At 36.5% G+C, this 15315-nt stretch overlaps 1 protein-coding gene across 3 annotated transcripts in view; it reads right to left on the reverse strand.

The window, feature by feature from the left end:
* RORA (RAR related orphan receptor A) overlaps nucleotides 1-15315 on the reverse strand; it is a 411602-nt gene that overhangs the window by 106349 nt on the left and 289938 nt on the right. For 2 of the 3 annotated variants that reach the window (XM_040570301.1, XM_040570300.1), the window contains exon 7: nucleotides 1562-1591. In XM_040570301.1, the coding sequence (XP_040426235.1) occupies nucleotides 1562-1591 (30 nt within the window). Of the gene's footprint in view, nucleotides 1-97; nucleotides 181-1561; nucleotides 1592-15315 lie in introns of those variants that run through there. The other variant, XM_040570305.1, reaches the window with a different exon arrangement.

The raw sequence follows: 15315 nt of genomic DNA on the forward strand, positions 1-15315 counted from the left end.
ATTTCCAGGTGGAGTGTTACACACCACCGTGTACAGTCACTAGCCTCTATACAAGAGAGGCCCAAGCCTGAGCTAGCACAAATACTGAGTTACTTACCACCTCTAGAGAGGGTGGTCGCTCCAGGCCAGGGTTGAGCTCATGGGCAAGGCTGTGCAAGGAAGCTGTCTGTACAATGCCTGGCCTGCGGATATACAGAGGACTTCAGTCTCCTGTACTGTTAATCTCAGTCAGCATGAGCTCAAATATTTACTAAAAAGGGTCACATTCTGCTCTCAGACACCTATCTGTAGCTTTCAGTATGGTTGATGGAAACCATATATGCATTCACCCAAACAGAAGCTGACCCTAAGAATACATTAAGGAGCAAGCCCACCTAATCAGAGGACTATCATGCTCTAAAGGTTGGCGACATTTAACATTTGCTTCAAAATTCATACCGATCAACTTCTCATTTGAAACTCTTATATCAAGCAACTGTACTTTTAAAAACCTCTGTTGGGCGATTTCACAAGTGGCATACAACATCAAGTCAGATTTTTCATTACATGAATATTTTAAAAACAGGAATGAAATAAGAATATTAACATAAGACACTTTACGACCACTTTAAGCCTATGAAGTCGCAGTGAACATATTTAAAATGCATAACTCTGTTAAAATGCATTATAAATCTTCGTAAATTTTGTGCAGCCTACCACCTGTTTTGTTAGAAAGCCCTCAAAGGACTAGTAGCTTCAACTTCAACCTATTGCTATTTGAGATCCTGGGCAAGCACAATTCCTGCACTGCCAGCTTTCAAAACCTTCACAGTATCAGAAGAATCTCAACATACCTCCTTCAGCTACAAATTGTAACATTTTCTTGGCATTGTGCTTTTAACTCACTGTAGAGTAGATGAGATCCGATTCCCAATAATGTTTTCTTTGAAGAGGATTCAGAATAAATGTACATGTAAGTAAATGCATGCATCCACATCCATTTCCAAGGTTGCCATTTATTTTTATACTGTTTATATAGTTGAGAGCAAAACAATAACCATCTTATTTCCATCAAGAACTCCTTAGGCACAAGCACAGAATGATCTATCTTAAAGATTAACACATAGGGACAGAAGACTTACAATTAAATAATTTCTTTTTATGTGAAACGATATGTTTCACATAAAAACATACTGTTTCAAATACAACATACATAGAAAATTATAACCATTCTAACCACCTGTGTTTTCTAGATATATTACTCACCAGCTAGCTGTAAGGTACACGTACTAGAAAACAAGGAATTCTGTCTTTTGTCTTCATATATTTCCTTTCCTGCCCTTGGCCTTGACACATATGCACACGCACGCACGCACACGCGCGTGCACACATACGCACACACAGAGTATAGTCATTTAGATGACATTTCAGGCCAGGACTGGAACCAATCTAAAGCAGAAAACCTACCAGCATTTTTAAAATGGAGCCTTCTCAAGACAAGACATACACCTAGCAGAGACACAGCATTGCTTAACATGAATTCCATTCATTAAAGAAAACCAAATCAAAAGATATTACTTACATGTATGAGTCTTCTTTGTTACAGAAATACCTGTAGGGAAGAAACGATTCCAATGTTAGCAAAATGACCACTGTGTAAATTCTTTTGACATTTATTTCATTGTTAAACTATTTTATTTCAGGCACACAGCTGCCACTACAAAAGAAGAATGAAAATTGCAATGATTTTTTTTTTTGTCAGAGCAAGAAGCAGCTCCCTTCTTTGCATGCAGGCTTTAATATTACATTGTCTCTTTACACCTCCTCAATGAATGTTTCAACACATAGCAATTACATTTTGTTGTCGGCGTGTTTATCTACCTGACTTTCTTCTAAAACAGAAGCTGATGCAAACCAAGGATATTGACAACACTACGGAAGATCCATCTTACCTCACATGGTTAACAATTTTACCACACTCGTGACATAGCACAGATGAACCTACCCAGACAGAACAGACGCAAACAGTACAAGTTATTTGCTACGTTATTAAGTTCTGGTACTTCTTTGACTGCCAGCTGTGGCCTATGCTCATCGAAACCAAATGAAAAGCTCTCTCATTGATACGAGCATTACTTGCCATAATTCCAAGCTAGATGCAAGTATCTCCAAACTGTTAAATGTATACTTTCCGAAGTAATAAAGATGTTTTTATACTAGACGGGCATGTGATGGCAATCATCAATGATGGTCTAGTGCCAGGCATTTTAAAGAAAGCAACACAATGAACAGAGTGAGGCAAAATTCATAATACCAAATAAAGATAAAATTAACTCTGTTAAATGTCATTGGAATTCATGCTTGAATACAAACAATGTTGTTTTCACTTTAGCAGGTAACTAGTGCTGTACTCGGACTCTGCAGAATTTAAGCTTCACTTTCCTTGGGGGGAATTTTATGAGAAGAGTAAGAAGTTACTGGAAGCAGAACAAGTATTTGAAATATTTCATTTATGATTAAGGCCAGTAATGAAATTTTGGAATTGGAATCGTTTGGCTTTCTATTAAAGAGAGAGACCTCCTTCTCCTTTAACGACCCTCTTGCAAAAACAAATCACTATGGAAAAAGTAGGCTTCTATTTCAGGCCTTTTACTTTGTTGTGCAACATCTCAGGGAGACAGCAATAAGTTATAAGGAGTCAGAAGAATGTAGATATTTTATCTGTAAGTTTACAGAGCTTACTTCTAAAGCCAACAGTTTTCAAAGTAATCCTGATTTTGGTATACACCTAAATCCATACTGCCAACCAAATATTTACATATCAAGTTAACATAAATGTCATGAGATTCTTTTTTGGTTTAATTGTATCTGTATTGCTATCGGCCTTTTGGATTTGAATCACCAAGTTCTGCGAGTGTGAGCACTGGAACCTTTCTTTTCCACTCCAAATAGAAGCTGAGTCTCCAGACTTTGGGAAAAGGTTCTGGGCAGTTAGTTCCTTTGAGTAGTTTTGTAAATGGCAGACACTGGGAAGCAATTTACAAAAATCAGACTACCAGGTTTTGATTACGTATGTGTATTGACTTAAATCTGAAAGGTCCCAGCCAAACCTCCCCATTCCTCATTCTAGAAACCCTAGAGCCAGGGTAAACAAAAAGAACAAAAGGAAAACAAGCATAATAGAAAGAAAGCCATTCAGTTACAGAAGTAGCTACCACAGGCTGCAAATTCATTCTGTAAATCAGGATTTTGTAAGAGCCAGATTTCTCAGATTTTCATTCCCATTCAGTCATGCCTGGGTGGCTCAGAGTAGTTGGCCAGCTGGATGCATCAAGGAGGTGAGTGTTACTACAGGAGTGAGAAAAAGCAGAGACATGAGGTAACTAAGGCAAAGCCGGAGAAAGGCCAGATAAAGTGTGCTTTTTGCCATATGCAGCCCTCCCCCCAGTTTTTTCTCAAGGTCTGCCTTACTCTTTGAATTTGAAATGACAGCTGTCATTAGAACACTTGTTCTTCTACTAAGGAAGAGCATTTTCCCTGTCTTCTTGCGTGACTGCTGAAGAGCATGCACAGCTCTCCACAGCATTCATCGTGAGGAACTGTCCCAGTACTTCCTTGGCAGAAGTACCTGCCCCTGTCCTAGCTTGCCTGGCCAGCTCCTACAATCTTAAGGACATTTCACTGAATAGGAAATGCAGAGGGAAAAGGTCTTTAATCTGAACACCATTTGCAAAACTTCCTTTCCCAACACCAGTGCTAATGAATTGATACGTCAGTGCTCTTTCAGCATTATGGGAGCCATATGTGTACTATTCTCAGAAAATAATGCTTTCTGTAAAATCACTTTGAACAGAAAGTGCTTATGCTGTCACTTCTGATTACTCACAGCCTCTTCACAATGGGATTTGCCACAGCACAAAACAGACTTAGCTGTATTCACTGGCTGAGGAACTACTTTCCCCCATACATGAAACAGTGATGGAAATATTAGCGTTTATATTTTTTGACTTTATTTTTTTAATATGAAACGAGTGGTGGGTTTTTCCAATCATATGTTTCCACAATAATTACTGATTACCATCTGATAAGGCCTTTTAGCTGTTTTATGCAGATATTTTTAGATAACCTTTTATAACAATATATAGTAGGGTTTGTCTGTTTTTTTCTTTTTTTTTTTTCTTTTTACATCATCATCATAATTACGCTTTTAAATGTAGCAAAAAAAAAAAGTATTTTGCTTTGAACTGAATTTTTGTAAGTGATTAATTGTGATCTGGTGGAACCAGGATAAATGTTGCCAGTGAGTTCAAAAACAAGAGATTTAAATTAATCAGGAATCTTCACTTACATTAAAATTAGTCTAACTTTCGATTCTAATTTATGAATTTCCAAGAAGCTTTCCCTGTCACACCAGTAACTATAAGCAACTGGAAAATGTAAGGAAAAAAGTACTGGCATATCCAAACAGTTACTCAGGTTAGATGCACCACAGCTAGTGCTTTAAATACCAAATATGCGATGAATTCCTACCTCATTGCAATCTGTTGTAGCCTTAATGCAGGAGGCCGATGACTGCCAGTCAGAACATCTGAGAAGTATAATCATCTCCCAGGAATTACTGTTTTACGAAAAAAAACAGTCTGAAAGCTACTTCACATAAGAAAGGGGAGTTGCATGAGCTTTGGCTTCCTTCTGGTCTGTGCTAACTCCCACTTACATAAATGTCTGTATGCCTTTCCTGGGAGTTGTATCCTACAGGTCTTACGCAGACAACTCCACAGTTCTTTTGAAATTGACAGGATCTCTTGAGAAGCTAATTCTGCAAGTTCAACGTACTCAGCAGTTTTCTTCAAAGGACTGGGCACGATTCACTTGGATTACTCTTGTTCATAAAATTTCTGGGACTGGACTGTAGATTTGAGCGGACATTATATAATAAAACCAAAACCTAATACACAGCTGAAAGACAAAGATGTATTTATTTTTGTGGAGTGGAGTGCAAACAACCTGCTGATTCCTTTCATAACGTGATTTAATGTAAAATCCCATTTTTTAAAGTTTATCCTCCTATATACGGCATTATTTCAAAAAGTGACATAATTGAGTAATGTGTGACCACTTGTCATTATTAGCACTATCCTAAACTGCCAGCTTTTGATACTATAACAAATAACAAATAAAATTAAAATAAAAAATAAAATAAAACAGGGCAAGAAACAACCCTAACTTCAGTGCAGCAAGACTTCCTGACTTAACCAACTAGACTTCAAAGTAAAGCAAAGGAAATGTCATGAAATTACCACAATATATCACTGCCGTGGTTATCAGTGAGTGAAAGTTTCAGTATTACAGTTATCACAGAAATTATCACTTCAGCAATGCAATTTGACATTCCTGATCAACACCAAATCTTAAACAAATTAACTTCTTAGATACACTTTTCATTGTTGCTATGCAGTGCTCTTTGCAATAACAATCAATTGTTTTAAATGAAAAGAATTCATACCACATTGCCTTTCCCCCTCCCGCCTACTGCATTTAATTTGCCATGATGGGTGATATTTACAAAAAGAGCTTTCCGTATGCAATGAACTTTGAAAAGAGTATCTACCAACAGAGACAGGATATTCTTTTGCAAGCGGTTAGCCTGACTGACCTTCACTAGCCAACTTCAAATAGAGATAACAATGTCTTCAAGTACAAAAAGAGACTCAGATATTTTATATATCATAAGCTATTTCTCACAGTTTCCCATCCAAATAGAGAGGCATAACGAAACGCTGCTTACTCTGAACCTAGATCCCTGCTGCTGTTGTACAGTTGTCAACTTTCTGTATTTCAAGGGGAAAACATACTTTGATTTACAGAATGATAAGGAAAAAGTCCCCAGTCTGGCAGAATACATTACTCTGCAAAATATCAAAGGAGGATATTCTTGAGAGCAATTTTCTTAAACCTCCAGGAAAACTGTTCCCCAGAAACTTATATGGATAAACGCATGTGTCGCTGGCAAACCTAGTAACTAATCTTCAGGGCATATGTTAAACACCACTGTGTTTCCTTCCTTTTGTAGAGTTTGCTTTGCTTTTTGTGCCATAAATCAAGTGATTCTCATTAGTCTGATGACAGTATATGGTTGTAAGATTGTCTACGTATATGATGCTTCTCGTGTGTGTGTCTGTGTGTGTGTGTATAAATATTTTACTTACTTCTAACCTCCCCCAAAGCCAGGACTGTGGCTCTAGTATATTCTGGAACTTAGCGCTTTTGTGACACATTCTAAATCTTTGGAAAAAAAGATTAAAATTTTAAACTCTATGCCTCCTGCCTAACACACTGTGTAAAATCAGGAAGAAAATGTATTACAAGCTTGGATCCCACTGCGTTCCATCCTGTCACTCCACTTCTTTTTTACTTTGTCACTACACAAAGCTAGCAATTAAGGTGGAAGATTATATGTAACATTTGGGCACTTGCAGAGAAGCTACCAAAGCAGAATAATAGATCTAAGTGTATTCAGACAGGAGTTCATTCTTTTAGAAACTTTAAAAAGGGTTTATTTTAAGTCTGTATGGATCTCTGGCTTGAAGAAGCTTTGTGGTCTTTATAGGCACTGTTTATAGTGACCAAGGTAAAAAATAATGTGCATACAAGTATAGAAAATACAACTCAGGTGGATTTAACCAAAGAAAATGTTGCAAAACAGTGTCCTTGTCTAGGACAAAAGAGCCATTAATGATGATCAGCACATATTACTCAAAGTGCTCCAAGTAATTTTAGCAGTTTGTTTCAAAAATTGTTAATGGACACTAATGTTTATAGTTCACTCAAAAGAGAAACAAATTATGTGCTAGGGTAGCAAGGATCAAGGACAACATAAACAAGGTACTATAGAACTACAGCACCTATGCACTAGGACTATAAGAACAATGAAACTTTCTACAATTAGGGAAAAAAAAGTTTTTTTTTTTTTTATAAGCACTTTGAATATGATAACTGTAATATATATATATATATATAAAAAATAATAATAATCCATTTTTTCCCAGGCTTATTCACAGCTTTTACTGATTGGGAAAGAGCTCACCATCTGAAACAAGTTTTTCAGTCAGCTCTAGATCATGCGTCTGTTATAAAGTCCACGAGAATACACCAAGGTCCTAGAAAACAAGACTGACCTAAATGTTTCAGTCAGAAAAAAAAGAAAAAAAACTTGTTTTCCTAAGATTCACAGCTGTTTCTTATACCTAAATCCTATTTTTCAGAATTTTATTTTTGAGTTTTTCTAGTCCTACTCCTAGAATCATATGGTTATTTCAGAGTTAGCTACATATTTTTATTTATTTTTTATTTTTTACTTTCTGCTCAAATATGGATACAGGATATTTGAGGAAAAGAGATTAAAAAACAAGTTTTCTTCTTCTTCCTCCTCCCCCCCCCCCCCCCCCCTTAATGTATTATCCTTATTTTACTGATAGATGACCTTTTTAGCCCTTGCAGCTGAGACTGGCTTCCTGATTCTGAAACTGACTTCGTGCATCGTCTAAGCATTTTATGACTTCATTTTTCAGTATGTGACAGCCTCCCCTGACCAATGGCCCTTAAAATGCATCTGTGAAAATAAATTACAAGTTACTATAATTCTTTCAAAGTTACAAAGTATTCACAGCAGACAAAATAGCACTATCAGGAGAATTATTATTTGTAATCTGTACAATTCTCAGTTAAAAGAATTCCCCGTTCCTTCTAGATTTTCCCAAACCAGCAAGCAGTCCCCAAACTGACTTCAAACCTCTAGCGCCGAAATTACTCCAAACGAAACAAGAATTTTTCATGAAAGAAACTGAAGATACAAGTTTCTGTGTTTAAAGCCAAGATAACTATATAGATCCACTTACTGTTAGCCCAAAAGTGAGATACTAACTTCTCATTTATGATAAATATTAAACAAACCATTTCCCCCATATCATCATCCTGGACAACTGGCCACATCAAACTCACTGCAAGTAAACTTGCTGTAAGTAATCTGTTCCTACTTGTACGGAAACCTGAGCTTAATACTTGTTTGATGCTTGATGAAGAGTCACCTTGTTATGCCTGGATCCCTCGCACACAAACAGTTGGCATCATTGCACAACTAGGAGATGGCATCATCTGATGGCAAAAAGTGCTTTTTCTTTTTTCCTGATGTGTGATGAAATAGTGAACAAATGTGAGACAAGGATGAACAAGACTCTTGGCTGTAAAGTAAATGATCTTTAACCACTTTTTTTTTTTTTTTTTTTTTACAGCCTCACTGAAGGTCCCTCTGACTTCTGTTTCTTTTATCCTCACAAACACTTGATTAGATCAGGAGCAAAGAGATGAAGAAACTTCTCTAAGTAACCATTATGTTCTTATGTGTTCTCACCGCGTTACATACAGCTACAGCACCAGCTAAGTATCCATTCCACATTTGCACTGTATTTCACATATTAAAAGTCAAAGACAGTTCAGAACGGTATATAAAAGAGTATTTCCAGCAGGAGTCCTTATAGGAAAATTTTGAATGAGCTTTGTTTAAATGACTACTTAGTTCTACAATTGACTGAACAAATCACAAACTAAGAATTTAAAAATAGTCTTGCAGAGCAACACAATTACATTGATGGAATCCAGTTGAATGTACGAAGTTTCAAAAATCCAAGCAAACCACTACAGCTCTGGAAGTAAACTACAAATTGTAAAGAAAACCAGCACTTCCTAAAAACTGTCACAGGCATTTCTAATGTTGTATATTTACTTAAAACTGTGAGCCTTTATGTAAGTCATCATTTTATGCAGTTTAACAACAATAGCAGAATACTGCCAGAAGTATGGCAGACACCGCTGCTGTAAGCTCTCTGTTTTTTTTATCCCAGTGACATTCAAAGAACAGAGTCTCCTCCATCTGAAGGATCTGTCCTATCAGCATGCTAATAGGAACCATTTTTTAACTTGCACCAGATATGCAGGCAAGAAGCTCTGTAATATGTGTAGTTTCCTGAGGGGAATCAGTCCTTATGGCTGGCCCTTTCTAGCATTTGCTTCACAGACTACTGCTCTATTTACTTTCTGCTTCATGTGATCTTAGACAAAGAAAATATCTCAGCTGATACAAACTGTTATATGGTGAGCATCATTTTTGCAAACTTCCTACTGGTTGAACATCAGCAAGAGTCGAACAGCACATTCGTAGAAGCAGCAAGTTTGGCACATGCGCATGGGGATGCGTGGGAGGGTGGCAGCTACTTGCCATATGTTAAATCAGGCCAACAGTTTTCACTCATTTCTCCAGGTACACGGACATTCAACCATCCTCAGAACAAAATGGAAACTACCACACAGAGGTCCAGGAGCTGCAATACTGGCTGAGACAGCAACCGTGTGATAAAATTGCAAGCTGCACCAGTCCCGACTAGACCAATTCTCACCTCAAGGCAGTTCTTCAAGACAAGAGGTAAAATAAGCGTCAGGGCCCCCGTTCTGTGCCTTCAGGTAGCTATGACGCGAACATCTGCATACAGGCTGCTAATGCTTTCACATATGTAAAACAAAACAGAATATGAAACAAAACCAAACAACTATCAAACGTGTAGCTGCAGTCATTACTTATATTCTGTACGCTAGGAATCTATTAAAGAATATTTAAATATATTAAAGAATATTTTAAATATATCTTTATGATTTAAAATGATCTGATGGATATTGTTATATCAGGGAAGGAAAATACTGGACTTTTATTTAGAACACATTTTAAGATACAATTTTAGATTACTTTTCTTATTTTATCCTATAATACCTTGCAATAAAATATTGTAAAGAATACATCCATTTGTCTTCTGTGCTAATGCTGAGCACAGAAGATTGTCTCCTGGAGAGCAGGAGACTATCATAGAAATCCTCTCAGTATTTTTGTGACCAGAAAAAGAAACTGTTTATGAGTTGTCCATGAACACAGTATGACTATAAAATCCATAAATATGAGAGTAAAAGTTTCTTCTGGAATCTGTATGCATTTAGAAAATGCTACAAGAAGAGAAATTCAGTTCCTTAATTCATGAGTTACTGATCTAGTATGTTTTCTGAACCTACACGCAGTGAATGCTGGTGCTGCAATGGGCTGCCTAATTTTACATGTAGCGTGCTCATCTGTGAAATGAATCATTTCAGATTCAGGCCTCCAGCATTCAGTAATACAAAAACCAAGTATTTTCTCATCACAAAACCCTATCTTGCTGAGCAGCTCATAGCACGTTGTGCCATACACTGCTTGATATCATAGAACCTATTTGAAACAGCGCTAACAGGCCACACCAGATACTCTAAATCTTACAGAATGAAAGCATGTACAGGAAACCATCTGCTGCTCTATGTACATACAGCTGACACTGCCGCCTTTTCTGTAGTAGCTTGTTCTAGGCTAATTAAAAGTCACAGACCTCTGAAGTCTGTACGTGCCCTGGGAGTATCTTTGTTCAGGTCTGTCTCATACAACTGTGTACCATTTCTTCGCATTTCTTTTGGAGAAGTGTCACTAGATGCAACATTCCATTCTTTCCATCATCCAAATTTCCATCTAGTTTAATTATTTGCATTAAACCCCATATAATATCACATTACTCAAAATGAAAGTGACTTGTCAGCATGAGGTTGATTCTGTGTGTCAGTCTGACACTGAACCCCAAGGATTCCTCAGATGAAAGGAAGGAAAACATACAGGGTCATGTTCTGAGCTGCTCTTTCATGGGAATATACATAGTTTTAAATGACTGTGTATATATAACTCTTCCTATAAAATAAAAACAAAGTCCAAAAACAAATCCAAAGGATATAAGTGTTTTGGATTTCAGGAGCTTCAATTCTACATCTGTGCATCTATCCTCTTTCTGACATGAGTTTAAATCAAAGCTGGCATGCAAAATAATTGGTTCATAAGTGTGCTGCAACATGCCCTGCCAGTTTGTTATATCAAAGTGTTCTCCCTCTTTTTGGTCTTAGTCAGACACTCACTTCTCTTGAAATAGAGACCATCAAGATCACTGTGATTTCAAAAACTCATTACCAATTCAAACGTCAGTCTTAACTACTCGGTTCTCAGAAATAACCATGAAAAAAGAATGCTCACACGTAAGTTCTTTCAAATCAGCAAAACTTACCTAATAATTAAAACCCCCCACACTTCTTGTAAAACCTTTCTCTGAAATATATAATTTGTACACTAACCATTAAACTGGAAAATCATGTACAATTTACTAGTGCATTCAAAGTTGAGTAATTCTTTTGCATGACCAAATAAAAATGCCGCTATTTGTTGCCCCTTGAAGCCAGTGGTTATCGCATACGCCAATCATTTTGTGGCAAATAGAAGTCCTTATGAAAATCCAGAACACCAGATATGGTCTTAATCCATGCTGACATAAGATTTCAGCTTCTATAGTCTTCTAACTGCTAGACAAAATGTAGACAATGGACAAAAACGATCATCAATATCGTAAGGATGCTAATACCAATGAGAAAAGCACCTTGCTACTTACTAAGTCTTGGCAGTATCACATTCCAATGCCTTCCAGCAGTTCCTACTGTCCTACTACAAATACTGCTTTGTCAACTCTGTGATGACGGTCACTTGGGACAAAGAAGAGATACATCCACAGACTACTCAAATGCACCACTCTGGTAGCAGTGAAAGGAGCTGGCCAGGCTGTAAAATTGGGATGAAAAAGGATGTAGAAAACTTGCTACATATTTTAGCTGAAAGATGGCATTTTGACTAGCACAATCCCCCCGATACACCACAGATGAGGCTTCTCTACAGAGATGGAAAAAGTGGCGGGGGGAAGGACACTATCAAGCGATTTATCAACCCCATTTGCTTTGACGTACAAGTTGCTCTGGGAGATCTTCAATCCAAATATAGCCACAATAAACTCCAGGTTAACTTTTGAGAACAAGCAGGAATATCATACAAGGTGATATGTTTGCAAGCTACAAGAACTTTTTTTTTTTTGCCAATTCCTTACATAACTTACAACCAATCTACAAAATTGCACTTTACTGAATGACTTCTGTGACTGACTATAAGTAGAATTGCAATGTTTGCAAAGATCTGAGGCATTTAGTGAAAAATACAATTATATTCAGTCAAACTCAACAATGTGAAGATTTATCCCACATCAAAAAGCACACAGCTCTATCATGGGTACTTCTTTTGTTTTCCTTGGTGTTACTGAGTTGACATTTTTGCAATACTTCACATCATCAAGTTAGCTTTTATATACCCTTAAAAAGCAAATGTTACCTGCCATTTGCAGACAAAGAAACAGAAACTAAGTAGTTATGTAATTGCAAGTCATGGATTTGTAAACTGAGTTGCCTGGCTTAGAGCACCAACTTTAATTCAAAAACTACAAGAAAGGATTTTCTTACTGCATCTTTCACAATCGGTTTCTGACTTCATCAAGATGAGTGAGATATCACAAGATAAGCAACAAAAGCAAATTTTTAACAAGACGCTAATCTCATGCTATTATGGGTTTATATTTTAGAATTGAACTTTGGGCCTCTATTCTAAAGGTAGTTCTTGTAACAACGTGCTAAGATGACATTATCATATGTGCTAAGACAAGATCTTGTTTATATATACATACATATATAAGAATAAACAAAATATTTTTCCTGTAAGTTTGTCAAATCACCCTATGGTATTTGATAAATATTAGACACTAAGTACAGAGCTGTGTTGCTTTCTGTATTTCTGAATCATTTTAAATGACAACTGATTCATAAGGTAGCTACTTCTCTGCTGTGCAAGCCCTTTCAAAATCACAAAGGAAGTTTATTATGCAGAATGAATATCTTGGTTCACTCCAAGGACTTAAAGCAGACTTCCATCTACTTAACACCTTGGATGAGTTTGGCCCATTGTGCATTAAATGAAGCCAACTTTGGATACCAATTTCTTACTACAACCATAGGATTATTTAAAATTTAATTGAAAAATCATCGGTATTTTTAATAAGGAGTGTGTTTTCTTTGCTCAATTGCTCAGTTAAGTATTTATACAGTTATATTTTTGATCCAGAAAAAAATGATTTCTTAGTCATTACTTTATCTATCCCAACTGAATACTCTAGCTGTAATGTACTTGTACATTTGCCTTTCATTATTCTTCTGAAATTGACTGTTGCAAAAATTATAATTTTTCAAGCAGCCTCCCATCATCGTAACTTTTCCCTTTTTTTCTTTCAAAATATACTGAGGTTAAATCTCAACTTTTCATTGCTTTGCTCTCACGAGGAAAAGAAATAAGATTCTATTATGTCTTCTTGATCAGCTTCGATGAATGAGGGGAAAATAGAGAGAGGGAAGGATTTGTGCTAGAAGTTTATGCAAAATTTGAGACTTGAATATAGCACAAGTAGCACTTCAACACTTCAGACTCCTTCAGTGCTGAGACCCCTGGAGAGCTGAGTTTAAATCACTAAATTTATTTCAGGAAAGGGGAGAACACTCTGGAGAAAACTCTGTCGACTCCAGCAAAATTAATAAACTGGTTGCTCCTGATGTGAACTACATTTCCTGGCAGAAGTTTGACAAATTTCTAATTCCCTCTTAGCTAGCTTGTGAACACTGCACTTGTTGCTTCTTTTTAACAATTATTTAATACTATAGCACAACAGAAATGATCAAAATTGCTAAGTTTCACTCAGCTAGCATATTCAGTGCCAGTTGCAAGTGATAAAGGAAAATTATGACCTACCTCAATGGTAGGTCTGTCAAAAAGGGCAGCCTATTCTTTCTCTATTTAAAAAGTTAATGTACTAGAAAACATGTTTAATCCCCATTAGATCATTTCGGTTCAAAGAAATCAGAAGTAATAATTTGAAAACAATCTTAAATAAAAAAAAATCCATAACATTACACTTTTTTTTTTTATTCAAGACAGAAGCCATATCAAGCCATATCATTTTATTCAAGACAGAAGCGTCTTGTATATGCTACAAATCAGAACAGAATTAGTTAAATTTATCATCTAACTCAATTCATTTAGCATAATTATACCCTAACCTTGGTGGCACACACTTTTCAGTTTTTTTTCTCCCCCTCTTCTTAAAGACCATTACTGCTTTTCATTTCCATATGTTTAGGATGCCAGCTGTTTTACAGTGTTCATTGCATTGCTGTGATGGTTGGTGATAGACGATACAGTTCTGAGCAGTTCCCTATACTTCGGGTCTAGGGGAAAACCTTCATTCTTCAAAAAAGACAAAAGATTATGTTCCAGAATTAAATGCAGTTCATAATATGTTTACATGGCTTAAGAAATAGAGTAAGGTGTTAATAACCCTTTGACCTTAAGTATATTTTACAATCTCTGTAATAAAACTTGCTATGAAATATCTGAATTACACTAAACAAAGCAATAAAACATAAATTAGAATAGAGTCCATTTGCTTTTTATAACATACAATGAAAAATGGTGTTTAGCATTTCAGAAAGACAAGTCAAAAAGGGCATCTTGAATCAGTACCCTGAAAACTACGTGTTTGCCTTGTCAGCAGAGAGGCCCTTTTATTATACAATAAGGTTTTATTCCTTGTAGTTATTTAATTACAGAGCACAGATACCACCCAGCTGTATTCTTCTCTTACATCAGGGCTCTAAGCAAGCCTGTAACTGTATTACAAACTTACTGTGCTTCCCGTTATCCTGGACCTTTCCATTCAGTATGAAAGGTCTTCCATTAAGGGAAACTCTTGATGTCCTAAAAGCTGTACTCCTAAGTAGGAAAATACATGCAGTAGACAAAGAAGAGGAAGGAAGGAAGGAAAGATCATGTTAAGAAGTATTCTAAAATACCGTGTAGATGTGTGTACTGCACACAGAAACTATGATCACACCACAGCTATCATCATGTGAAAAATAAAACTGGGCCTCTGCACTTGTTAGTCCAGTCCTCTGGCAGCCCTGTTGATAGGTAACTGTGCGTTCCTGTTCACAGAGTGTGACAGTGAATCCATGTGTCGCATCCATCATTTGAAAACTCCTACTACAATACATGCAGGCTTCACACGCAGATTTGTGGAATGTGATTGGTAAAGCTGCCTATTGCCTACCAATTCTTAGTTTCTCCTAGCTGGCTTATTGTCCATTTGTTTTTTCTGACCTGAAAGGTTTCTTGTTTATTGTACACTAAACTTGATGAAGTGCAGTGGAGTACTTCAAACAATTATTTATCACTTTTAATATGTACATTAATTTGGCACAGAAAAAAATCCATGTTAATTTTATATCTAAGTCTCAAGCAAAAATGCT

Source organism: Cygnus olor, chromosome 11, assembly GCF_009769625.2.
Source record: "Cygnus olor isolate bCygOlo1 chromosome 11, bCygOlo1.pri.v2, whole genome shotgun sequence".
NCBI classification, from domain to species: domain Eukaryota; kingdom Metazoa; phylum Chordata; class Aves; order Anseriformes; family Anatidae; genus Cygnus; species Cygnus olor.